General features: G+C 50.7%; 2 protein-coding genes across 4 annotated transcripts in view; one reads left to right on the forward strand and one right to left on the reverse strand.

The window, feature by feature from the left end:
- ACAN (aggrecan) overlaps nt 1-13,839 on the forward strand; it is a 77,049-nt gene extending 63,210 nt beyond the window's left edge. The window contains exons 15-20 of one of the 2 annotated variants that reach the window (XM_019477903.2): nt 550-663; nt 4,443-4,601; nt 7,772-7,854; nt 8,340-8,484; nt 10,929-11,111; nt 13,444-13,839. In XM_019477903.2, coding sequence (XP_019333448.2) covers nt 550-663; nt 4,443-4,601; nt 7,772-7,854; nt 8,340-8,484; nt 10,929-11,111; nt 13,444-13,532 — 773 coding nt within the window. In that variant the 3' untranslated portion in view covers nt 13,533-13,839. The remainder of the gene's footprint in view (nt 1-549; nt 664-4,442; nt 4,602-7,771; nt 7,855-8,339; nt 8,485-10,928; nt 11,112-13,443) is intronic. The other variant, XM_059714591.1, reaches the window with a different exon arrangement.
- Nucleotides 13,840-16,533: 2,694 nt separating this feature from the next.
- On the reverse strand, nt 16,534-26,685 carry HAPLN3 (hyaluronan and proteoglycan link protein 3). Of its 2 annotated transcripts, none has more exons than XM_006263812.4 (5): nt 26,576-26,685; nt 23,068-23,248; nt 20,771-21,139; nt 18,810-19,112; nt 16,534-17,827 (listed from the first exon to the last, which is right to left on the reverse strand). In XM_006263812.4, exons 2-5 carry the CDS (start codon nt 23,201-23,203, stop codon nt 17,547-17,549), a joined length of 1,089 nt encoding a protein of 362 aa, XP_006263874.3. In that variant the 5' UTR covers nt 23,204-23,248; nt 26,576-26,685; the 3' UTR covers nt 16,534-17,546. The 2 variants fall into 2 exon arrangements, with proteins under 2 accessions (XP_006263874.3, XP_019333423.2); XM_019477878.2 differs by having other exon boundaries at nt 23,068-23,244; nt 26,576-26,683.

Below are 26,685 nucleotides of genomic sequence, written 5' to 3' on the forward strand. Positions count from 1 at the left end.
AGATTTACATGTTTGATCAAGTCAGGCAGGGAAAGTAGACAAAGAGGAGACATGAGAGATGTCAAAAGGTACCAACCAGAATATTACTGAAAGACATCCTGAGCACCCCTGCTGACATTGCTCTAATATCATCATATCAAGTGGCAGAAATTTGAATGGAAAAATGATCTCTTTCTTCCATGTTGGATAGGGCTTTTTTGCCTTTTTCTTCAGCAATAGTTGGGTTGGCATGTTGCTGTAGCCATAACAGTGCAAGAAATATGTGAGAAGCAAAGGGGTTTGGGTTTTTTTTGGTTATATCCTTTATTGGCCCAACTGTATAGTTGGTGGAGATGTTAGACAAGTTTTTGAGCATCAAATGTCCTTCTTCAGGTCATTACAACACTGACTGGCCAAGGATTCAGCAGTAGCAGCAGTTTGAAAAACAAGCCCATTGTTCACTCCCAAGTTCTCCCCAAACTATTGATGCTTCCTCCTGAACAAGCAAGGAAATCTTGTTGGTGGGGTTCCCTGCCCAGGGTCCTAATGGCAGCCCTTCATTTCTTGCAGACATTGATGAGTGCCACTCAAGCCCCTGTCTGAATGGAGCTACCTGCGTTGATGGCATCGACTCTTTCAAATGCTTATGCCTTCCCAGCTACGGAGGGGACCTGTGTGAGATCGGTACGGCCTACTTGGCTTCAGCTAATTTTACTAACAGCTGCACCCCTGAAAAAAATTACTCCTCTCCCCCAAAAACTGCTCCCATCAGTCCTGCCTTCATCTCAATAAGCTAACCCCTAACAGCAGATAAAACACATCTGTGTAGAAAAGGTTGCATCATTTGCATATACATTTTTATTATTTTTTTCATCACAACATCTTGTTTCACTGAGAAATTTTTCTTTGCTGCTAGGAGACCACGGTAGCATTCATTGCCTTCTAGGGGAACTGGTATCTTTCTGGCCCTTCTTAAAGAGAGAAATAATAAATTTTCTTGAAGCTTTGTCTAGTGCAACTGAACACTGGACTTAAGAGTATTCATTATGAGCAAAGATATGCTTTTGGGTCGAAGAAAGTCTTTGTGTCCATCTATAATACAGAACAATGTCCCAAGCACATCCTCCTACTACATAAACCTTCTCTGCTCCTCTGAATATCAGTAGAAGATGAATGATTTGAACCAGGTGAAATGACCACATTTTACTCTGCAAGGGTTCACTTGCAAAAAGCTTCAGTCGTTCCTATGAATTCTTTAAGATTCAACTTGGCATGACATTTTTGTCATTTCCTGCAATGAACACAGCTTTTCATGGCAAAAATGGCAAGGAGTGCAAATCTTTAAGATTAAAAAAAGGGGAAATTGTATTTTTTCAACAAAATGGTACTTTCCTGTCCGTACAAAATGGTACTTTCCCGTCTACAATCCATCTGTTAATGAGATCTTGACATTGCATTGTCAATAATGCAACATTCAAGTTGGCCACTTCCCTGGATAACAGTGAAAAAATTCCAGAGAAAAAGATCTTTCATTATCTTGAGGAGGCAGAATGGATGACCTAAATACTTCCCATTTTCTAACTTCTGAGAGTCTCTAAGAACATCTGTGAGCTAAGTGACCTTTTAGATGAGTTCTTCTGTGCTATACACACAATCAGTCATTCTTAATGACTCAAAAGTTCAGAGATAGTGCCATTTAATATATATATATTTCACCTGCTTCTCATAGATGATCACTATCCACATTTTCCACAAGAAGCTGCTATATGCAAGAACCTAGGGATTTCCTATGATATGTTCTGCTGAGGTTGTACATCATTCCCTATCCCATCCCAGTAATTGTAATAGTTCTGAGGTGAGAATTAACCACCAGAAAAAGAATTTAGACTTGGAAAGACCTATTATATTTGTCCTCACCTCATCTTGTATATCTCCATTGGAGGTGAGATGGAGGCAAGTAAGGATTGTGAGCACTGTCACAGCTCCAGGTGCCAGGGGTGGCCCATGAAATCCATTAAGGAAATGGGCAGAAAAAGAGTATTGAAAGACTGCACCAACCAGCCCATCCAAGGCGGGTTAGCCACTGAAGTCTGCAGAGTGTCCGTGAGCCTTCCTGGTTCAAGAGCACTGCAGCAACAGAGTAAGACAAGCTGGAAAGTCTAAAGGAGAGAGCACTCTGGCATGGCAACACACAGCCAAGAGAAGATGGTCGATAAGCCCACTGCCACTGAAAGGCTGCTGTGAAATAAACCTCCATGGTGCCACTTCTTGAGCTCCCATTAGCACTAATGCTACACATCCACCTCATCTGTGGCTTCATCACACTTCTTTGCTTTCTTCTTTTGGATCTCGCTGTGGCAATTCCTTGCATCTGGCTTTGTGCCTTTTCTTGGCTGATCTGATTCTGGCTACTAATCAATGCAAGAGGTGTGAGAAATGGTGGGATGTAGTACTTGCAAAGCACCAGAGTCCTGGTCATTTTAAGGTTTGAGCATAACTTCCTGCAGTGCAAGGGGCTAGTGAAAAGAAATGGTTTTACCATCAAACTGGCATCCACGCCCATTGCTGTCATTTTTGTATCTACCCCCATTACTTCTCAGTTTACATAAGATGCTTCCATTGCTGTTGATAGCCAGGGGCTTCAGAGAGGCTTGGTTTGAATTTTTAATTGCTTGTTTCTTTGTGTTTGCTCTTCCCTTTTTCCATTTTTTAAAATCCTGTATTCTAGTTCTCGGTGTTACCTTGCTTACATCCCACCCCCCATCCTATGTCCTGAAAGCCCATTCAGGTATGTCCATAGTTTCCTCCAGAGCCCACAGGTTTATTCCCAGAATCCCTGTGGTCCATGAGTCTGTTTCCAGAACCTCTATAACCCAAATATTCATTGCCAGGCTCCATATTTTCTTATCTATGTCTCATATATCATATGGTACCCATTTCTGAGTCTTGGTTCCCTGTTAAAAACAAACATGGAAATTCTCCCAGGCCTGGGATCCTACAGATAAACAAGCCCATTGCCCTACATTAGGTATCTGAGAAGTATCTAGACTAACACTTCACCCCCAACCTGTTTTGATGCGAGTCAAAGCCCGAAACAATGAGCCCAGAGAGAAACTGATTTTAGCCTAAGAGAATCTCCCATCAACGTCCTCTTCCTCTTGCAACTAGGACTTCAGGAGAAAAGAAATAATTCCCCTTGTTAGAATACATTAAATTGGCTAGTTTCTCTGAATGGGGAAGAAAGGAGACACAGGTTTCCCTCGCTTTATGCTGTACACACGTTCCTGGAAAAAGGTGCATAACTCAAATTCGCATAAAGGAACCCACTTTACAATGTAACAAATAGGGATATGTTCCAAGACCTCAACTGTATTGACTCCCAGACCCATTTCTACCACTTTTACAAGACAATTTTGGTACTTGCCAACAGCAGACAGTACACACAAGGGTGGTGGTCAGTGTTACCATAATGGGGGTGACAACTACAGAAACATGTGTCGCAGACAAGGAGCGAGGAGCACAAATCCACACAGGAGACTATATTTTGGTGCGCGTCACTCTTACAATGCAGCTGACTGCAGGCTTCACCACACTGATCACATAAGAGTGAATTTACCTCGCATATAATGAATTTTTGGTATAAAAGGGTCATCGCATAAGAGTGAATTCGCATATACAGAACCCGCATAAAGCAAGGGGAACCTGTAATTCACTTGTTAAATTTTTCAAGGTCCGACCCCAATCATAATATAAAGAAATTCACCTATTATGTGCCTTTAAGTTGCTTTCATGGCATTTCTAAGTGATCACCAGCATTAGCCATAAGAAGAAGCTGATGGAGAAAAAATGCAAAGAAAGTACTTTAAAAATGGTTAGAAATGTAAAAATCGGTCTCCCACATGGTAAGTCCTGCCTTACATTCCTTTTCTCTGGTCTCATCCAGGTTACTTATCTCACTGGAGAAGATTCAGAATCACACTGAGTGATGTTGCCAGCTGAATCTGAACTCTGACTTCTCCTGCCTTTCTCATTTATCACCTGTGAGCACTGATTCTGGGGATCAGAATTCAGGTCTGAAAGGCAAAAATTGTCCTATGATGCAAGAAAAATCAGCAGGACTGCAGTGAGGGGGAAAGTAATGATGTCTGGGTCTGTTTCTCAGCTGTGGAGTTCTGGAACCTGACTCATGGTTTGAAACACGCAGGACTTGCTCGGTCTATTTACATTACAGCAGGACATTTAAGCTATCTCCCCTCCATAAATTATTCTTTTGATGCCGTCTCATCATTCCCCCAAGGATGTGCCACATGACATAAGCAAGATGTCATGTGGTATTCTTTAGTGGATGTGACTGTGTATTGTACTTCTGATCTGCGAGCAGTTAGGCTGCCAAGAAGTGTGTCAGAGGGCTCTCAGCCCTGATTGCATGCAGCCTCTTTTCATTCCTCTCTTGTGTGTTTCAGACCTGGAGGACTGTGAAGTGGGTTGGACCAAGTTCCAGGGCCATTGTTACAGGCACTTTGAAGAGAGAGAGACCTGGGTGGATGCTGAGACACGGTGCCGAGAACACCAGGCTCATCTTAGCAGTATCATCACCCCTGAAGAGCAAGACTTTGTGAACAGTGAGTGCTGGGGGTAACCACAAGGACCAGAGGATGGAGGGGAACAACCAATCTGTCTGTATAGGACTTAAAAATCACCCTGCTGCCTCGCTGGTTGAATGACACTGACTCTCACAGAGTTTCTATCAAGCAAAGCTATCCCTTCCTTCAGGATGGGAGTTTTCAGGCTCAAGGACCCTAGGGCTAGGGACAGAAGTTACACACAAACCAGTTTAAGTGATCAGAAATGGGTTTAAACCTATAACAGAACAGAAGTTCAGCACATAAACCAGTTTCAAAATGGCCGAAACTGGTTTAAGATGAACCAGGTTAAATGTAGTTTCAGACTTAACTGATTTGGGTCAAACCAGTTTATGGAACTTCTGTCCCAAACACCTTCCTGGTTCAAGTTAAATCACAGTCCCCCAGCATCCCAGCATGCTTTTCAGCCCTGGGCTGAGTTATGCTGTCTGCTCCAGAGAGCAGGGCTGGCCCTGCCCCTCTGCTCTCTAGCCGGAGCAGGGGTGGGGGCATGGCCCCATGAGGCAAAGGGAGGAGCTTATTCCCCCCTCCCTCCCCTCTCCCACTGTGGGACTGCAGCTGGGGTCTGCCTGGCCAGGGTGTAGCAGCCCCCATCAGGCCCCTCATCTGCAACCTGAAGCAAACAGAGAGAAGGAGGGGGAATTAATCTCCCCCTCTGTCCCCTGTCCCACCAGCAGCCCCAGTCCACCTGGCCAAGGTGAAGCAACACTTGTCAGCCATTGCCCCCCTCCCCACTCCAGTGGCAGGGAAGGGAGCATGGCCAGAGCCAGCTGGCATGGTCCTGCCCTCCGCCTCCCTCGCCAGCAGCTGGGGCTGAGCCAGGCCAGCCTGCAGGTGCTGTTGAGAGGAGGTGGAGGGGCCAGCCCTGGCTGGGCTGCTGGGGCTGGGCCCTTCCCAGTGGGCTGTGGCTCAGGCTGGAGCCACGGGGGCTGCATGGCTACATCGCTCCCCACACTCAGGCCAGGTGGGGCTGTCATGACCCACAGCCAGCTGGGAAGGGCCCTTCCCAGCAGCTGCAGCTCTGTGATAGCCTGGCCTGGCAGCCCCGCAGTCGCTGCTGCTGCTTCCCCTGCCCCTACCCCTGCTGTGCCACTCTAGGTGGGTGGGTGGCAAGCTTCAGCCTGGCAGCTTCTGCCCAACACATGGAGCTCCAGCTCCAGCTCCACCTGCCTTCCACCCAGTGCGCCTGCCCGCAGGGTCTGCTCATCACACCAGGCAGGCAGAGCAGGTGGAAGGCAGCCAAAAGCTAGAGCTGCTGAAGGTGAGGGGAAGCTGGTCGGGGTTTAAACCCCTCCCCAATCATACTTAGCCCCTGCTGGAGACCTGGCCGTGCCCCCAGTCAGCTTCCCTCCAGCCTTTCCGCTGTTGCCAAAGGGAAGGGAGGGCTGCTGTAGTGCCCCCTGCCTTCTAGCCTGAGCCACTGCAAGCATGTGCCTGCATTTCCAGAGTCAAAAGTGAATGTCTATTCACTTGCAAATCAGTTCAATCTTTGCAGGTTAGACTAAAGATTGAATCAATTCAGGCTCCAGCTTTTTGAATGTTTGTCCCTAGCCTAGAGGGAAACAGTCACAGCTGGTGCACATCTGCATTTGTAATGCACTTCCAGCTTAGCCCTTCCCCAGGATGTATGATGTAGAATTAGCCTGGTAGTTCCTGCCAAGGCAGATATCTGTGGGGGTACAAAAGGAAACTTGGAGAGGGGGCTGCAGATCAGAGAGCACAAGGTAGCCAGAAAGGGAAGTTTGGGGAGTGGGAAAGCTTGAAATGGGCAAGAAGACAGGAGTGGGAGTGCTGAGTGAGGACCAGAGCCCGGGGCAGTGAGGAGGGGAATGGGAGGCTGTGAGGCAGCTGGGGTAGGGCTGGACAGTGGCATCCTAGGCAGGGAGAACGGAGGGGCAGGGGCTTCCTGGGAACAGGAGCCAGACAGGGAGCCCAAAGCAGCCTCCTCCTGCTGCCCCTGAGATCCCAGTTCCCTCACATGGGCCTGGCAGGTGGCCCTGGCACTGAGGGAGCATTTCCCACCACTTTCCACCCACAGGGAGCTGAAAGTGTGAGAGGCAGGCAAGGGGAGCCGCATGCTTGTGCTGCCTCCTGTCAGAAACAGGCGCAGGGCTGGGCTGAGGCTGGCAGCAAGCCACACTAGTGGTCAGACCCTGTGGGGGGGACCAGTGGGCACCCAGTGGGGAGACACAGCTGAGAAGGAACGAATTGCTCAGGAGAGTCTGCTCTGCTACTGCCTGAGGGGGGAAGCTGTGTCCCTCAGCCCACAGGACCCTCCACATCCCCTAAGGGCCACTTTGGAGGCTGGGGCTCTGGGGTGCAAGGTGATGGAGTGCCCCCTCAGCCAGGGCAGCAGAGCCTTTGCCCATGCCTTCCTGCCTCATGCTGCCCATGTGACTTGCCCGTACTGAGGCAGCAGGAGGTGGGGAACATTTGGACTCAGCCAGGCTCTGGACTTGGGGCATCCAAGCAGGATGTTCTCCTTCCTGCCCTTCCTCGTGGCCACACTGTGAAGCAGCAGCAGTCCAAACATCTGCAATAGGACCTGGCACCTCTGCCCAGAGGACAGCAGCCCTTGCCAGGGGGTGGCAGCCTGGCCAGGCAGCCAGCTGGAGCCACCTTTAGCCCCATGACAACCCCATGGTGGTCCAGAAAGGCTCTAAAAAGGTTGCTACAGCACCACCTGCTCAGGCTTTCCTGCTTCCTGATAAAGGTTTATCCCCTTTTCCTGCACTGAGCTCATACCAGGTTGGTTTTGTCAGCTAGAAGAGAAAGGTAGTTTGCTGTGTTAGTCTGAAGTCAGACCATTCCTTTCTATTTAGCAGCTCTGCTTCCTACAGTCCCTTCACAGTATTCAATGAAGTAAGCCCTCTGTTTACGAATGTGTATGCTATCCAGCTCTGACTGCGTTAGTCTATAAAGGTGTAGATCTGCCCTGCCTTTGATAATTAGAGCCATCCTTCTTCAGCTGGCCCTTGATGTGGCCCAGGTGCAAACTATGTAACCAAGATGGTCCAACCACTGGCAAAGCCAAGTGGATCCTTTCAGTATTCCTCAGGACCTGTGCTGGGGGGGGTGAGCTGAAGGCAGGGGATCATCACACTCCCTTTCCCATTTCTTACTCTTCTCTCCCTGTCTGTCTCTTCCAGACCATGCACAGGATTACCAGTGGATCGGTCTCAGTGACAGAGCTGTTGAACATGACTTCCGTTGGTCTGATGGGAACTCCCTAGTAAGTCATGGCTGGAGGGGCAAGGGTGGTAGCTGGGATGGTGAGGGATATTTCTTTATGTATATGAAAGTCAATTCAGGAGAGAATCACATCCACACACTCAGACTTGGGCTTTTCTGCTTTATAAAGGGACAGAGACCTTTGAATCATACTGAGGCTCTGTCTGCCATTTTGGAACCATCTTTTTCTTCTGTGTTTGTACAGCATCTAGCACAGAGGAATCCAGGCTGTGTCTGAGACACTACCACAATACAAATAATAACAATATAGCAACATTTCTACTGATGAAAAGGATGGATGGGAAGGAGAGCAGTAGGCAAACTGAAAAGCAGATGCAGAGGGGGAAGCAAAGGAGAAAAAGGAGAAGCAAGAGAACAAAAATGAAGTGAAAAAGGAGGGAAAAGAGCTAAAGGGGAAAGGAGAGCTGAAGGGGAACAAGGAATGTGTTTCCCAGTCTTAGAGGATGGTTTCTTATCTCTCCACAGCAATATGAGAATTGGCGGCCCAACCAGCCTGATAACTTCTTTGCCACAGGAGAGGACTGTGTCGTGATGATTTGGCATGAGCAGGGAGAGTGGAATGATGTCCCATGCAACTATCACCTCCCTTTCACGTGCAAGAAGGGAACAGGTGAGATGAAACCTGCCCAGATTTATTGCCCGAGTATTTCTAGACCCAAGCTACAGCAATAAAACCTGTAACATAAAAGCAGTCCGAATTTGCCCTGCCAAGCCTCCCATTGCCAACTGACCAAGATCCCAAAGACAACACTTGAAATAACTGCCATCTGTTCCATTTTATCTACATTATCTTTCATATGAAGGTATGGCCAGAGCTAATTCATTGTGGCATGCTGTGTAGCTTCTGCTTAGGTCAAAATGGAGCATGGTGTCCTGATCTGTATCCTCCAGACTGCCAAAACAGCTGTAGCACACATGGTTGAACTCAGTGGCTCATGTGTTATCCATGCCCAAACTCTAACCAGAAATAAGCGCTAGTCATAGACCTGGGAATTGTCACTTACTCCATCAGTGGAATGGAGTAGATGCTTAAGCTCTGCACAGAAGCACTGCAAAAGGGCAGGTAGTGGAGACAAAATCTGTGTGGGTCTGAAATTGCAAAGGGGTTTTAGGGAAGCACAAGTAGAATTTGACCATGAGGTACAAGCATACACCAGTTCTTGAGGAAAAAGTACCCTTGGATGTAACTCTCCAGGGTGAGCTCTCCTGGACTGACTCTCCAGGGTGAGTTTCCCCAGCTGAGGCACCCCATCCTCCCTACAGCACACCAGCCACAGAACTGCCTGCTCTGCGCTGAGCTATTGGAGTCAGCACTAACACCACCCAGTACTGAGTCACTGACACCCAGCCCTGCTGCTCCTGAGTTCTCCTTGGGGATTTCTTATGCAAGTACTGATCAAATCAAGCCTGAAACAAGGTCGCCATCTGGGGATGATGCAGATGTAGAGAGAGTAGACTGCCAGGATGCTTAGGCACAGTGGATAGTGCTCTTTCATAGCTGCCTTTCTTTATGTGAAATAACAGTCTTCCACCCCTTCTACTTCAAGGTCTAAGGTGGTGCACCTTTTCTGTCTCCCCTGACAGCAAGCCCCATGTCCCTACCTTCTCCAACCCCTTTTAGAATCAGTTTTGTCCCCTTTTCCAAGCCAAACAGTAACCCACATGCAAAGCCTAGTTTCAGCAAGCCTGATCCAAGCCATCTGTTTCCACCCACTAGGACCCCCAGTGGTAAAGAAACAACAAAAGCCTTCCTGACAGCCACTCTCTTGTGTCTGGCTCTCACTGCGAACATGCCTTTCCGGAGAGGAAGGATGGAACCCTTTGGAATACTGTTGCTAAGTTTCCCGGCTGGCCATAGCATTTCAATCTCCCCCGTGACTAAATTTCAGAGACAGTGGTGACCACAGCAGAATCACAAAAGGGGGTTAGTTTTTAATTAGCTGCCTTTTATTTATTGCCTCCATCTATTTCCCCCTATTACACAAAGGAAATGTTTCCTCCTTTGTTAGTTGTTTCCGGGGCCCCCTGGCCTTTCTGATGGACGTGGTGAAAAAGCAAATCAGGTCTGGGTGATGGTAGGCACTTAGCAACCCTGGCGTCAAGTGCTGGCATGTAATAGATGCCAGCGTTCCAGTATGGAAACCCCTTTCCTGTCCAGATTAAAGGTATCCACAGGGAGATGGCCATGCCCATACTGCAGGTGGGTGTGTTCAGCAGCCCGGCAGTGTAGAGCTCTCTGCTCCAACAGGCTGATGATTCATCTCTGTTTCAGAGGAGATGGGAATTCAAGGCCTCAAACACACATGACTTTTAATGACCCCTGGTACTTTTCCCATGAGCTACAGAGCAGGGCTGCTGCAAGCAGATCTGAGTTCTTCCTCCAAGTCACTCAAAAAGGGCCCTGTGGCTGCAAAGTCAGAAATTGCTTCCCCTCCTGCTTGCATCAGTTTTCCATTGCATGGCAGCCTGGGAGGCAGGAAGGGCAAACAAGCTGGATAATGTGTATGAGAGTTGATACAGTCAGGTGAAGCATGCCTTAAGTTTTCCTAGTAATAAGGGAGTATCTTAGCCAAGCGTACAATCCAAGGGAATCACCCTGACTCTCTAAGTGGTCTGGAGTTACCATGACCACACAGCTTCCAGCCAGCATAAAGCATCTCATACTTATACCATGTAACACTGGAGGAGGAATATTACACTAGCCATTCGACCTATTCCTTGGGGGTGATTGAGGGAGCCCCACCAGTTGCATTTCCATGATGCCCAGTGGCCTCTGTTTATGCAGTTGGCCCTTTCAACCTCAGAAGTGGCTGCATCTCAATGGCAGGGAAAACAGTTCTCATATATACAACTTTGTGACAAACAGTACAAGGGAACATTGTTCAATGGCTTTGATTCTAGGGACTGAATGTTAATATAACCAGCTCCCCTGAAGCAGCAGGATTAGCCTAGAGATCTTCATGGTGTGTGCAGCTCTTATTGCCCAGTGCCTATTGTGGACCACAGTATCCAAGGAGATGCAAACTGCTCAGTGTCTTTGTTTGTCTCTACCAGTTGCCTGTGGAGACCCTCCCGTGGTAGAGAATGCCAGGACTTTTGGAAGAAAGAAGGACCGATATGAAATCAACTCCATGGTGCGATACCAGTGTAACCAGGGCTTCATACAACGCCATGTGCCCACAATTCGATGCCAGCCCAATGGCCACTGGGAGGAACCACGGATAGCCTGCATAAATCGTACGTAGTGCTCTCTCCTTTCATTTGGCACCAAGGCCTTTGCAAACCTTTTTGAGACTCCAGTGGCAGCTGTTAGCCCTGGGAGAGCACCAGAAGTACATGGCCTATTACTGAGATTCACATACAGGGAGAGTATGAGTTCAAAAGATGTTTGTCTTCCCAACGGGACCAGGAGAGCTGAAGCAGCAACTCCAAAGCTTCATGAGAGTGATGCCCAGCCCTCCTGGCTGTTTCAGATGTAGGGCTGATGATTTCCAGAGGGATCTCCATCTTTTTCTTGACTAAAGGGACATTAATGAACTAGAGTGAGGAGTTCAAGACAATTGAGAGAGACATTAATAGCTGTTAGACAAGGGTGAGAACACCCCCCTCTCACACTCACACTCACATATCCAGGCAGGTACAGGTTTGTTGCATCAGAGAGGACTCTTCCCTTGTTTTCCCTGTGTTTTGTCTCCATTAAAGGAATATAGGATCTGATATCTCCCAGGTGGGCCTGGACCACAGGGACCAGATGGAGACACAGCCTTGGCTCTTCTGAGTTAGTGCACACACCAGTCACCTGCAAGCTCCCTGTTGAGCTGGCTCCTCCATGCAGAACGTCCTGATTCTGATGGGCAATGAGGGGGGAGCCCAAGGTGGAGGCGGGGGGAGAGAAAGCAGTTAAAAGAAATCTACATGGGCCCTAAAAGCAGGAGAATTTTTTTCTCCTTTAGACAGTGTCTTAAATGGTTTGTTTTGGCAATATCTGTGCATGGGCAGAGGCATTCAGGAAAAGTAGCAGAATGGGTGTTATGCCCTTGCTCAGGCCACCCTGAACACTCAGAGACTCGCTTCAGGCCTAAGTCACCCTCCCTGGCTCTCTTTGGGAAGCAGAGGCAGGAAACATGAAATAGCAAGGTGACCTGGAGTCTTGTCACCCCTCCCCCTGGCTTGCCTTTTCCACCAGGCATCTGAACAGCAACTAACACTCCCACGGAAACATCCCCAAGCCATGTTGTTCAATTCTGGGCCTCAATTATTCAACTGTTGTTCTCTCATTGGGTCATATAGATCTTCCTCACTCATTAGTTAGCTGAAGCCTGATGGAGCCAAGTCATCTACATCAAAAGTAATTCAGCTGCTTTGCTCAGTTTTGATCTGGTTGGGTTTCACCAGTTGTCACTGGATAGTTCAATCCAAGGCTAGAGAAAGTTGCTGCCGAATTAGGAAGAAGGGGACAATATTCTCAATGAGAGAGAAAGGCCAAGAGTGGTGCATAGGATGATGAAGTGCTCCTGCTATTAAACTGCACTGTTCAGCTCTGGACTCTTTAGATTCAGCTGTGTGCTGTATATGCTGCAGTCTGGCCCAGGGACTGAAGAACGACACCTGGGACTTGTTTGCACGTAGGAGCAGTTGCACAGAAAGGGAAAGATCTCTGTCTTTGACTGGCTACTCATTCCCCACCTAATAGCAGTCAGTTGGGTCCCATTGCAAGCAGAGAGGCTGTTTCACCTGGAAGGCTCTATGCTCAGGTGGAAAAGCAGTGGCATGTGTTCCTGACCCTGTTATAAATGATGCCAGGATATGAGGCAGGCACTTCAGCAAATTTGAGGGAACGCTTTTACCCCAAGTAATAAGAATGTTTTGCTATCTAGCTTCTCCCATCTGGGTATCTCAGATCACTTCGCCAACATTCATTAAGCCTTTGTTCCTCTGATACAGGAGGTAAATCAGAATTGTCCCCATTTTACAGATGGAAAGACTGAGGCACAGACAGGGGAAAGGACAGAACCCAGAGCTTCTACTACTCAGTTCTGGACTATGCTTTAAGCAAAATGTCTAGATTTATTCAGGGCTTCTGGGATGTCTGCTTCCTATGACTCATCAGACCTGGACAGTACCAGAGATGCTCTCCCAGCAGCGCTGGCCCATTGGTCTGAGCTGCTTTGGCAGGTCTTGTGCCTGTCTATTTGCAAGGAGGGGAAAAACACAGGAAGTGTCCAATGGACAAAAGCAGAGCTGTCTCCGCATAGGATGCTTTTTAACAGGCTCCCAAGAGGCACCTGGGTCTCTTTGACTTTGGTGTTTGTGGGGGGACGAGCCGTTACAACGTGAACTGAAAAATCCCAGATGATTCATTGGGTCCTGGAGTGCCGGAGGCAAGAGAAGGACCGATTGTCTGGTGGCAGGCAGGCTGGCGCCATGGCATGCTCTGCCATGCGCTGCAACCTCGGCAGTGTTTTTCCAGGGAATGAGAGGCCTAGGGCGAGCCAGCTCAGGACAAGTGGGGTCTCTGTAGCCTTCTCCTAGTAACAAGGTGTCTTTTCTTCTCCTCCCCCTTCCTCAGCCTCCACCTACCAACGTAGACTATACAAGAGAAGCTCTAGGAATCGGTCAAGAACCAATGGCAGAGCCGTACAAAGACCCACCCATTAGAGAGGGGAGAGACACGCAGAGAAGACACAGAGAGAGATTTTACGGAACAGTTATATTAACAGAATCAATTTCTTCTTCTTCTTGTTGCTTTTGTCATATAAGGGAAAAAATTATATTAAAGAAAAACCCACCTTTTGTGTATATATAAAAAAAAATTCAAAGCACCAAAGCAAAGCAAATTAGACTACAGCATTTTTACTAACCATCCGGTTCCAAGTATCTTTGTGCCTTTGGGGATGGGGAGGGAGCAGGGGCTGTGGAGGGCAGGGGGTTAAGTTAAATAATAAAGAAGATTATTTTTTCCTGATTTTATCCATGAACAATGTAATTATTTCTGTTATTTAATCTCTGGGCCGGACAACACCTTTTTTATTTTAAAAAATTCTTTCACCGCTGCGGTACAGTGGGCCAGGTGGGCACGGGGCTAGCAAATAGTTGTGAAGTGCAGCTGAATGTATGAGAGGGGGGGTGTGGAGGGGAGAAGACAGCATGAATGGGGGGGTGAGGAGGAGGGGAGGTAAAAAAGCCAGGCCCAGATGCTTCTTGGTTTTCGCTCCTTCCCTCCCACTGCTGGTTCCCCAGTGCCAAGTCTCCACGCCCCCAGTCCGCGTGGCAAAGCAGCTCCCATCCCGTGATGGCGCGCTCTCTTCAGGGGACCGTGCAGGACACCAGGGTTCCCTGCACCTATTTATATTTTTGAAACAGGATGATAATAATGATAATAATAAAGAGAGAAAAACATTGGAATAATCATTTTTGGGGGCTGGGGGGGTAATTTAATTGAACTTGCTGAAATCTCCGGGATGCTGGTAGGAGCCTGTGTGCGCGTGTGTAGAGCTGAGTTTTTCACCCATGGAAGGGGGGTGGGGAGGGTGGGAAAGGAAGGAGACAGTCTTGGGGGAGGGGTGCTGGGGGCTTTGGGGTTTTATCTTCTTGTAAAAGAGCAAAAACAAAAAACAAATGTTTTAATGTCTTGTGCATTAAACGAGAGACTGGAAAATAGCTGTGCCTGCTGCTGTCAGCACTATTGTGAAACCTGTAAAATAAAACCTGTTATATTTTATTCTTCCTGAGGTGCTAGTTACATGATGAACTGCAAGTGGGAAGCAGCATGGTTGTGCCACAGCCCGTGTGCACATGTGTGTGTGCATCCATGCCTGCTTGCATACATGTGTGCTCCTGAACACGTATCTATGTGCAGATGACCCCCACCCCCAGTTGGGGTGGGTTAAAAAATCTCCCTGTGTGCCAACCCACATACAGCATGAGTCTACTACAGTCATCAGCTACAGAGCTTGGCTCCAACACAGAGGTCCCTCAGCTCCATTGGCACCACCTAGGATGGTGAACATTTTGGGAGGGTGGTAATGTATATTCACTATAAGGAGCGGATGTACGACACATGCAGGCATTTGGATGGGGCCGTTCCTTCCTCAGGTGTGTGAGAGTGAATGGGAACAACAGAGAGGCAAGGGGGCAAAGCTGAGAGCAAAAAAGAGCAGCAAATCAGGTGCAAGACGAATTGGAGTGCCACCTAAGGAGGGTGCGGGGCTAATTTGTGGCAAGCCTGCCTAAAAAGGTTGCCTCCTACTGCCTTCAAGCCCTGAGCAAAATGCAGCCTTCTTTGTAGGACTGAACTCAGGTGAGCACAGATAGCAGCAGGCAGAAGCAGATCACATATAGACTGCTGCCTACAATGCTGGGGATGCTCAAAAATGAGAGTAGCTCTCTCCTGAGGGCCCAAAGCAGACATCTGAGTGCCTACTGTCATCCTTCAGACCACCCACTGCCATCCCAGGTAAGAAGCAGGGATGGAGCCTACATCCTTAGACTACAGATGAGTTAAAGAAGTATCTCCCTCCCTTCGTGACTTAGCCCTCACAGCTCTTTTCATCTTCCCCCTCCCCAGCATTACACAGCATCTCCTTCCTCCAGGAGGCTTGGGTGTAGTAGCAACCCTGCCTTATGCACTCCCTCACAACACTTCCCATTTACAATGGCCCCTGTTATTCACACTCCCTCAAGTAACCACCTACCTGACTCCAGGGGAGCAGCAATCATTGCTCACATAGCATATTAACATCAGCTGCATTGGATACATTTTTAATACAATTTAGGGCCTGGGAATAAGGACAAGGGAGCAGCATTGCATGCCCAGTCATCTCTCTACCCTATCAACACATGCCCCATGCAGCAGGCTCTGCTTTTTGTCTCACCACTGACTATAGTACCTGAGACCTTCCCAGCTGTACGCAGTTCCTGTCATTAAGACTTTCACCCACACCCACACCCACTTGAAGAGGACTCCACAGGTCCTAGGCAGCAATAGCACTCCACATTTCCTAAGTGGCTTATACTAAGGGCAAGGGATTAATTAAGCCTAATTAGAGAAACAACCAACGAGCCTGCAAATACGGAGGGACAAGCTCAGCCCTGTGATGCTGTCATAACCTGTTTCAGGGGTATGAAGAGTTTGGGGAGCTTGCAGGTGGAATCAGCTGTTTGACGTGGTGCATAAGAGACAAAGACAACAAAGAGGTTTTGTGGGGTACATAAAGGCACTGAGATAAATAGTGTTTTAAGACCCTCGAAAAAGTACCTTTTAAGGTTTCAGAGGTTGGGCGAGGCACCAAAACTGAACTAGTTGTTTCTGTGTCAAAAAAACACTTGTAGTATTCAAAAAACATGCAGGGAGATGAGGGGCATGGGTGTCCTACCTCCAGTTATGGGGTGTGGACAGGTGGTGTAGTAAGGAGCTGAGCCTTCCAGCTTCCTCCACCTCAGCCTATGGAAAGGGTCATCTGTCCTGGGCTTTAAAACCCCGCTTCTCCTCCACCTCCATTCTCCTCTCCAGTACCCTCTGCTAACCCACCTCCTAGCTTTAAGCCAAGAACCCTCAGACAATTCCCCTTTAAATTCCTTTCCCTGGTGTTGCAGGTATGCTGGTGAACACTGTAGGACCAGCCCTATGGCTGGGAACAGAGATGAAGCTGCACATCTCTAGGGCTTTCTTCAATGCTTTATAAGAAGAGGGCCAAGAAAATACATCGTTTCATAACAAAACATTCACAAACAAGAATTCAAGTGGAGTCTGGGAGAGGGGGCGCATGGAGAACCAGGCACGGCCACCAGAGACCTGCATCCAGCATGCACACAATCCTTTTTGAGATGTCTCCCCTCATAATGTGGCCTGAAAAAGTCTAAGCGTGTCCAGATCCTAAGAGGAGGGTAAGGGAGGAAAAGAAGGGGCTGGAGGAGGAAAGAAAAAGGAGGGAATCTCTAGTCTCTAAGCACAGAGACCCAGAGCTATACCTAACATCTGTGATTCGCGGGAAGGGGCCTCCACACCTGAGGAGGTGGGCCAGGACTTTGGTGAGATGCAAGTCAACACGTGTCTTGTTGAATGATCACTTGCTCACCCTGAGGAGGGGGGCGGGTGGGGTGGACAGGGGAGATCTTGGTTTGCGCTCCATCTGCAGTCAACCTGATGTCTTCCAGGGTGGAGGGTGGCTGGGATGGGACAGCAGAGCAGTCTGCACGCTAAAGATATCCGGTCCCTCTTGGTGCCTGTGAAACTGAAGCTGGAGGAGGGTATTTTCGTTGGGTGTTGGCCTCTACAAGTGGAGAATCGATCTGATCCTGTGTGTGAGCCTGTCACTTGGCACCCAGCAGCACCCCCTTGACCCATTCCAAGGGACTGAACCAGCAGGTTCAGACACCAATCCCCCCCCTCCACCCCCCCATGAGAGATACCATCGCAGGCTGCCTCACCTAGCAGGTGTAATGGAGGGTGGGGGCACCATTCCCCGCCAAGGGAGAAGTGCAGAGGTGGCGCTAGGTCAGCGAGAGGCCACGGCTCAGGGAGCTGCTGAACTCTGATAGTGTAAAAATGAAAAGGGAAACTTGGAAAGCCCCCACCACCACCCAGGGAGCTGAGCCCCTTTAAATAATGCAATCCAGGCAGCACCAGGCAGGGAAGTGTCCGCTGGCAAAAAGGGAGCCCCTCCCCTTTCCTTAACTCAGCTTGTAGCAGAAGACCCCAAACTTCCCCTTCTTGGGGAAGCCGAGGCTCCGGATGCCTGGCTCTAGAGGGCCACAGTTGGGCCGGGGGAAGGCAATGGGGTAGCGGATGCTGCCATCTGCCAGCCAGCCACTTTCGCAGTGATCCAGGTTAAAGAGCTTCCACGCGACATAGAGCTGACCCACTTTGGCGATTTCGGCGCCGTCGTCCTGGCAGGCCTGCTTGGCCTCTTCCAAGGTTAGCTTGGCTGGATGAATTAGGTAGTAAACCTTCCCTGTGGGGAAGAGGAGGCAGGATCACTGGGAGGTAGAACAATACCCAGCATGGTCCCCCTCTGCACACAAATCCCATGGTCCTGCAGCAGATACTTGGCAGTTGGGAGCTTGTCCCATCTCTGCCTGCCTATGACAGAGATCTAAGGAATCGTAGGAAAGTAGGACTGGAAGGGATCTCCAAAGGTCAACCAGCCCCACTCTCCCTGCAGCTGAGCTCTGATTGCCATGGGCTTAGAAGTCCTATATCCTAACAAAGGGGATTTTAGGCCGCCAGCCTGGCAATACCGGCTTTGTCAGGAAACTCTGCAAGCATAAAGGATTCTCTTGTGGCCACTTCCCCAGTCTATGGCCATTTTCTGCCAGCAAAATGAAGAACTGGGTCCCATTTCATCACTCTCTAAGACTCAGTTGGTTCCCCTGATGCCCACCCAGTCTGGTGCTGTGTTACCCAATGGGCCGTTTCAATCTCACTGTTTGCTCTCGCCTTTCATTTCACAGCCACCTGAAAACTAAATGTAGCAAGTGTTTGCCTGAGCCCCAAAAGGCAGCTGCTATAGCATGGATGGAGCAGAGCTGGGGTTTACCAGCACAAAACATCACTGTATAATGCTCAGCATGGGATAGGAAAGAGCATCCTACTTCCAGCTCGAATTGTAGCAGAAAAGCCCATACCACTAGGGTCATCTACTGCAGCCGTGGACTAAAATGGCCTTGAGCATTTAGGAAGGTGACTGGAATTGCCTGAGGTCCAAACCTAGCGGGTCAGCATCCCAGCCCTTGGGTCCATGATAACCAGAGCTCTAGGTCTGCCATTTCAGCTGGCTGAGAACAGCCAAGGTTTGGATAGAGCAGTGTCCCTGGGAAAAGAGCACTGCCTACTGAGTCACCCATCCCACTCCCTGCAACACTGGGCTTTCCAGGGTGGCCTCTGCTCTGACTGAGCAGGCTCAGCCCCACAAGTGAAGTATCTTCCAGACTCACCTTTGGGCGCAGAGGAGAAGCAGAAAACATCAAAGCGGTGCAGGTTCTTGTGGCGCATGCCATAGCTCCGAAGGCCAGGAGCCAAGGTCCGGCCGCCGCAGGGCTCCCGGGGCAGGGTGATGGGGTACTGCACAGTCCCATCTTGCAGCCAGCCAGCATTGCACCAGTCCAGCCCCTCCTCCCAGGACTTGAAGAGCTGCTCAAAGGATGCAATAACAGCATCCTGCTCCTCACAAACCTTCTTGGCTTCATGGAAGTTGAGTTTGTAGCGCCCGTGGGGAGGCTGGTATGGAAAAACTATCCCTGGGGAGGAGGAGAGAAAGAAAGATGAGGTGTCTAGGCTGGTCGAGTCACTGTGGGATTTCCAGGACCCTCTGGCCACCTCACTGACCTAACCTGCGCTCTCTGGGGTACATGGGAAAGTTCCCTCAATAGCACCACTAATGGGGCACTGGGGGTTACCTGCAGCAGTGTCCCCACTCCCTCCCTGGCTCACGCTCCCAACCTCACCAGGGTGAACCTAGGGTAACCCTGGGTGCTGCCAGATGCCCAGCTGGAGTCTCTTGGGCTTCCCCCCTGGGACTGGAAGGGAAAGAAAGGTCTTCCAAATGCAGGCTCAGGGATCCAACTGAACTCAGGGCAAATCCTGTAATACTGCAAGCAAATAGCCAGCCCAAAGGGGGAATGAACTGGGAGGCAGTATCCATCAAGGATAATGGTGAGCTGCTGGTGACATCTGGTGGCCAGACTGAGGCATGAGCACATGCTCTTGTAGGGCACGGGCATTCAGTGCCCTTCCAAAAGCTGGTGCTCAAAGGCTGCTTGGCTCTGGAAGGTGGAGGGCGGCTAGTGCCAAGCCCTTGTGCTATTGATAAGGGGTGGGTCACCCTGGAGCCAAGCAGGTGTGCAGCTGGGATGAGGGACTGCAAAAGAGTGAATGTTGCAATCAGTTCTGTCTGCAGAGGAGCAAGTCTGAGGCTTGGATGGGGACTAGGGTAGGTCTGAAAGCGAACTTCTGCAGGGACAGGGAATTTCCATATGAGCCACAATGTTGGGGGCTGTTTTATGCTGCTCCTAGTCCCTTCTTCAGCACCAGTCCCTTGTACACTGTGCGCTGGGCTCCCCAAATGCACACCCAGAAGCTAGGCAGGACACAGTCATGCCACCTCTCGTGGCCTCTCCTTGCAAGGGGAGGAGAAGCCACCTTCAAAAGCTGCCTGCAGTCACGTGCCAGTCTGTCCCAGCACAGCCATGGCAATCCAACCTGGGAGGCTTGGACTGGGCAGCAGAAGTTCATATTTGACAAACTGACATAGTCTGGAAAGCCAGCAGACTCAGCATTGCTATGTGGCTCAGTCACCACTGGAGGGGGGTAGCATACCATTCAGCGCCAGTGTGGGGAACCAGTGTCTGTCACCATACAGCTGCATTGTCCTAAACCGAGGAGGCGCTACGATAGCATGACACGATGCTGCGTGTACCTGTGTTACAAGACTGGCCCTGCTGGGTGAGGTGCTGCACAGATAAGCAGTCACCCTCACTTCCCATTCTCCCAGCCCCAGATCCCTGTTGAGGTCTAACCAGCAATAACTCCAAGGCACGCTACAGAGAGGTGACAGCAACTTGCACTTGCTCTGCAGGGAAGTTGCACTGGGGAGCTGATGCCACAATGCAAGGTCCTGGGGGCATTTTTGGAGGAAGGAGCTCCTTCCTTTACCCTGATTTCCAGTGTGAGGCCAACCAGGAAGGGGAGCTCCTTCCTGAGCTGCCAAGGTGTTGGCTTGAGCATGGGGGAGCTGTAGAGGGTCCTGGTACAGTTGCCAGTCCCACCAGAGGCTTTGAAGTGGGCACCTTCTTGGGTGCCTGTTCATGTCCCCAGTGACCAACACTCAGGCGGGTGCACCCCCAGGCCTGTTGTCCCCTCCCTCAGCCCCTGCCTCCTGCAACTGCAGCCTGCTCACCTTGCAGCTCCAGCTCCACGATGCTGCTCTCATCCTCAAGCCCATCGATGACCTCGCAGCGGTACTTGCCATAGTCCTGCAGGCGCAGGTCATTAACGACCAGGGACACTTCCTGCTTGCCTTCCTGCTGTAGGTAAGCACGACCCTTGAAATCACCGAAGCTGCGGTGCTTCATGCCGACAGCCACCAGCACATCGTAGTCCTTGGTGTTGTCATCCCGCAGCTTGGACCACTTGACGCGGATCTTGCGTGGCGTCTCCAGCTTGGACTCATAGCGGTAGTGGCAGGGCAGAGTGACATTGGCACCACGCGAGGTGAAGATGGGGGTGTCCGGGGTTTCCACCACCAGCTTCGCACCGTTGAACTGAACTGATGGGTGGGAGGGGAGATGGGTAAGCAAGGGTGCAGACAGGTGTCAGCGGCCAGGTATATTGGCCCCCTGGCTCAGGGCATCTGTATGGACTCTGGGGGAGAGGGGCTGGATGCACAGATACTGTATAGAAGGGAAGACGAGCACAGTCCAGCATCAAGAGGGAAAGGGAAAAGAGCTAGGCCTGGGGACAGAGGCCCCAGGATCAGGGAGGAACGGATGGAGGGACTGGTTCCGAGCCAGGTGGCTCTTGTGAACAGCACAGCACCAATCTGGACTGAACATATCTTCCCCTGCCCCCTCCTGCCAAACTCTCCCGCTGCTCATCTCCCTCTCCCCTTCATTCACTTCCTCCTGCTCATGCTCACTTTCCCTGTGAGACACTGGAGGGAACAAAGGCAAGGGGCACTAGTGGATTTAGAAGGGGATCAGGGATACCCACAGGCTAGGATAGGGCAGGGTCCGTGTAGTAAGATGGTCTGTGCACAGTGTCTACCAGCAGGGGGCACAGCTAAGCCAGTTTGCAGACTGCAGTGGGCCCATAGACACCCTGGGAGGGGAAGAGTTTAGACTGGAACAAGCAGCAGAACGAGTCTGGGAAGGGGAGAACATGAAGGCAGTTTGGGCTGAAGTTAGGAAGTCCTTCCTGACATGCACCCCTATTAGGCTATAGGGGGCAAGAGAGCATAGTTTCATAGTTTCACAGACAGTAGGCTCGGAAGGGACCTAAGCAGATCATCAAGTCTGACCCCCTGCCATGGGCAGGAAAGGATGCTGGTGATTGTCTAGCCTCCTTTTGACCCCCAGGGTAGGGGCAAGCACCACCTCCCTTGGAAGTTGGTTCCAGCTCCTAGCCGCCCTGACCATGAAGTAGTTAGTGCCTCCTGATGTCCAACCTGAATCTACTCTCAGTCAGCTTATGGCCGTTATTCCTTGTAACTCCAGGTAGTGCTTGGGGGAGCGGGGACTCTCCCATTGTCTGCTGGTCTCCCTTGGCAAGTTTATAGATGGCCACCAGGTCCCCTCTTAGCCTTCTTTTGTAGAGGCTGAACAGGTTCAGGTCCCTCAGCTTCTCCTTGTAGGGCCTGCCCTGCTGCTCCCTGATCATGCAGATGGCCCTCCTCTGGACCCTCTCCATGCTGCCACATCCCTCCTGAAGTGCGGTGCCCAGAACTGGACGCAGTACTCCAACTAGGGCCTGACCAGTGCTGTGTAGAGGGGGAGGATCACCTCCTTGGCCCTGCTCATGATGCATTTATGGATGCATGACAAGGTGCGGTTAGCCTTCCTGACCGTGTCCCCACATTGGCGGCCTATGTTCTTCTTGGAATCAATAATGACTCCAAGATCCTTTTCTGCCTCTGTGCTGACTAGAAGGGAGTTCCCCAGCCTGTAGGTATGTCTTAGCAATTGGGCTATCAAGAGGGTGAGGCAAAACCCTGGGGAATAAGTGGAAGGATTGGGTGGGACAGTCTGAGCAGGAAGGGAGTGAGTTGCAGGTAACCTCGCTGCGTTTCACCCAGAGGAAGGGGCCTCATGGGATGGAAAAAGTCAGCGGGTGGATGTGCAGAGCAAGAGATGCAGCCTGCCTGGTGTTTGCCTCCTCTCCTATGAACTACTCACCCACAAGCAGCTTGCAAAAACCCTTCACGCACATCCTCAGCACTCAGTACTCTCAGCTGCCACCTCATTAGCCCCCCAAGCCTCCTCACCCAACTCCTGTTGGCAGCATGCAGTTCTTTCAAGCCCTCACTGGAACTGGGAAAGGGCAAAGGGGGAAGAGGCCAGACTAACTTCACCACCACTGCCAACTTTTCCCATCCACGAGTCCAAGACGTATCCTCTGTGGGCCCTCTGATCCTAATGGCTGGCAGCAGAGCGTGGTACAGCCCTGCCCCTCCCCCAGGATGAACACCTTCTCCATTACCATTGCCATTTCCATTGCCATTGCCATTGGCCTTGTCATTCATGACGTGGTCATAGTAGAAGCCGTTGTAGAAGGGGAGCGTGCAGGAGCCTCTGCCAAGCTGCAGCAGCATCACAACCAGGGACAGCAGGAGCATTGCTCACAAGAGGGCAGATTCCAGACCAAGATGAGGAGCGCCTGCCTGTCGAAAAGAACAAATCAGTTGCGTTAAGGCAGAAGGGCTCTCTCCATTGAAAAGCTGTCCCTGCCAGCTCATTCCAGGCCCCATGGTGAAGTCTGGCTGTTCCCTTGCTCTGCCTAGGCTGCCTGACACCACAGTTACTAAGGGGAGGCCAGGGGAAAAGTAACATCCTGTACCTCGGCCCCTATCCAGGCACTTCTTAGTAGGCTGGGTGAACAGCTACATCATCCTGGGACTTGCATCATGTGAGGTCCCTCCCAGCCTGAGACAGGATCGTGCCCTCTTCTGCCCCCCTCTCAACCCAGAAACAACAGGATTGCCAAGGAAAGCAACTGCAGTGGCGTCACCATTCAGCTCAGCCAGGAAAGCTTCTCCAGGGGGGCTATGAAATGACGTGTGATGTTGAGCAATTCTATGGGCCTGGGGTAGTGGCCCCACAGCACACATGTGGCCTGGCACCAGCAGGTTACTTTCCAGTGTGGTTCTGGCGTATTTATGTCCACACACAGTAGAATGTACATGTGTGAAGTGAAAGCCATGTGTGTTCAATTTGCCTTCCCAGATGAGGTCTGGGCAGGTGAACTGTCTGCACTCACACGTGACACTGCACCAGCATCATGTGCACAAAAGGAAGCCACCATTTGAAAATGTCTCTGCATTAACACCTACCCTGCTGGAAGAGGTTAGGTCTTGTATAGTTGGGACATCTCACTGCCACAGCTCCTAATGTCATGCTGCATAGCACCATAGCTTGGGGGAAGGAGGAGCACACAGAGGTCTTTGCGTGCAGGAGGAATGGGAAAGTGAGGGCAACCTGGTAGGAAGGGAACAGAGTCCCTAGCAGGGGGAGTAAGGGACGGGGACGAGTTCTGGAAGGCGCTACCTCTGACCAGGGCTCCTATCCCTTCCTTAATCATCCTTCTGCAGTATACCACTGCTAGTCTGCTAGATATCAGCTTGCATTGTAACATCTCCAAAAGTACAAGAAACTAATTAAACCTGTGAGCCAGGCTAGCTGTCGCCTTCACCTGGGACCTTCCTAGCACTCTACTCCCTGTCGACAGAAGAACCGCAGAAGCAGTACTACCAGCCACTGTGCTTCTCCTGCATCAATGCCTGCACTCCCTTGCTCACAATGGCTAAGCTTTCCAAGAAAAGCACCTGAGAGCAGGGTGAGAAAACCAGCATTTCAAGGAATCCAGGTTCATTTCCGGCAGCTTCTCCCATTATCATACATGCATATGGGCAGCATTTCTCAGCCTGGAGCAACTGAAGTAATTATTGAATGCTGCAGAGCTTAAGAAATCTAGGCCCAGGCAAGCTGAACGTTAGCCATTTTGGTGATACGTGGAAAACGAGAAGGGGGGAAGGAGTACCCAAGGAGCCTCTGGTCACCATTTCTGCAACTGCCTATAGCAGTGGTTGTCAACCTGTGGTCCGCAGACCCCTGAGGGTCCACAGAGTATGTCTAAGGGGTCCACAAAAGATGACTGTGATCAATTAAAAGTATGTGAATACCCACATTTACAATTCGAAAATGTTTAGGGGTCCGCAAACGCAAAAAGGTTGAAAACCACTATAGATCAAAGAACTGGACAATGACTGCTATTAATGCGCTCCAGTCTAATGACATCCCCGGCCACCCTGCCCACCCTCTCAGCACAATTTTAAATTGCTTACACCTGGAAGAAAAAGAAAGATGAACAAGAGCGGTGAGCAAAGTTACAAAGAACACAGAAACTGGCACAGGGCTGGGTGACCCTGACATGAGGAGTACGGGGCCACAGAGAGCTGCTGGCATAAGGTGGAGATAGGGTCATAGGATGGAGGAAGGAAGGAAACACAGATGCTTTTGTATTGTGAGGGAATGGGAAAATGAGGGCTTCTGATCCCACCAAAAACTGAATCTACTGAAGTCAGCTCCCAGTGCAGCTCCCTGAGGGATCTGGGTGGCTGCAAGCTCCACTACAGCCGGCAGAGGGGCCCAGCAACCACCAGGTCTCCAGACTGCCCCTCAATTACGGAAGGAATTTAACATCCGTGCCCCCCCTCTCCCCTTTTAGGCAGGGTTTACAAGCCCTTTGAAACTGCCAGGGGCTGGGGGGAAGTGAGAGACTGGGGGGAAGTGAGAGATTGGGGGGAAGTGAGAGCAGGGGGCCTGCAGAGACCAGCAACCTGCAGGCATGCAGCTCCCTTCGGAGTGATGCATGCCAGAGACACACAGGGATGGCTCCACACGCAGCAGCCTCCACAATGCCCTGAGGCCATGGCAGGAAAATTTCTAGTCCTATTAGAAGAGATGCAGCTCGCAGGCACTTCTGCTCCAGGAGGCTCGTAGCTAACACTGGGGACTAGGAGGCTGGATTCCTACTGCCAACATCATATTGTGTTACCTCCACTTCCCCTTTGGCACAGCCTGGCAGGAGAGTCCAGCTTGCCCCCAAAGAGGCAACCAGGCTTTATCACTGATGTTCGTACAAGGCTTTGGGATCCTCAAGACATGGTGCTGGTGCTGAGCAGGGCACTGGGGTCCTGCAGTCCTCCAAACTCCCACTGCAATTTCCACCCATGTGAAGCCAGCCCAGGCAGGGAGCCATCCAACCTGAGCTCCTTCCAACCAAGGGACATCCCAGCACAGCCTGGGGCTTCTCAGAGCCACGCCATGGCACATCCCTACCCACATGCCAACCTGAGCCTCCCCAGCTGCTGGTCCTGGCCCTATACTGGACACATGGGCTCCGCTCATCTCGTTCTCATGTCCACCCCCTCTGAAGCCAACCCCTTGCCCCCTCTGCCTGTGTTGCTTCCTTCTTCTATTTGTCTTCTATCAGTAGTGACTGCTTTGCTCTGGAGCCCAACTGGGATCCAGCATCCTCAAGAGACGCTGTTCAAACCACTGGAGACTCCAGCTGCCCTTGGAGCAGAAACCCCACCGCAGGGCAGATCACTCAACCTCTGGCCCCTCACCCTCCAGGCAGGATTTGGGGCACCCTGAGAATCACGCTGAGATCGTGGATGTCTTCACAAGCCCCATGCTTTCACACCCCAGGCGCCTGTCCTGGCTCAGCAGGACCTCCAGCCCCGGACTCATGCCCCCACATCCCACCTCTGGACACGGCTGAACCCATGCAGCTCCTAGGGTCCATCCAGCCCCACACTACATTTCCTAGAGACCTTGCCCTGCAGTCCCAGCCCTTTCAAAAGTTCCCTGTTCCCAGCAACTGATTCAGACTCAGCCCCACTGAAGAGGGGCACAGAGAGATTTCTGCCTCCCAGCCTGTCCCCAGCACAGGGAAGCTCTGAGCTCTTCATTCACCCCCTACTTACGCTTGGGAGCCAGTGAGTGTCTGGGGAGGGTAAGCCTGGGTCCCCTGCTCCTGACTGAGCGTGCAAGACTGGAGGGCTCCCGTGAAATGTGTTAGGGCTCTGACATGGGC

This window comes from Alligator mississippiensis, chromosome 11, assembly GCF_030867095.1.
Source record: "Alligator mississippiensis isolate rAllMis1 chromosome 11, rAllMis1, whole genome shotgun sequence".
Classification (NCBI taxonomy): Eukaryota; Metazoa; Chordata; order Crocodylia; family Alligatoridae; genus Alligator; species Alligator mississippiensis.

Coding starts and splice junctions, on each gene's coding strand:
- HAPLN3 (XM_006263812.4), bottom strand. CDS start 23,203: ATGCTCCTGCTGTCCCTGGTTGTGATGCTGCTGCAGCTTGGCAGAGGC. Junction 19,113..20,770: donor CGTGGAGCTGGAGCTGCAAG/GTGAGCAGGCTG, acceptor CCTCCTCCCCAG/GGATAGTTTTTCCATACCAG. Junction 17,828..18,809: donor CTTCTCCTCTGCGCCCAAAG/GTGAGTCTGGAA, acceptor TCTTCCCCACAG/GGAAGGTTTACTACCTAATT.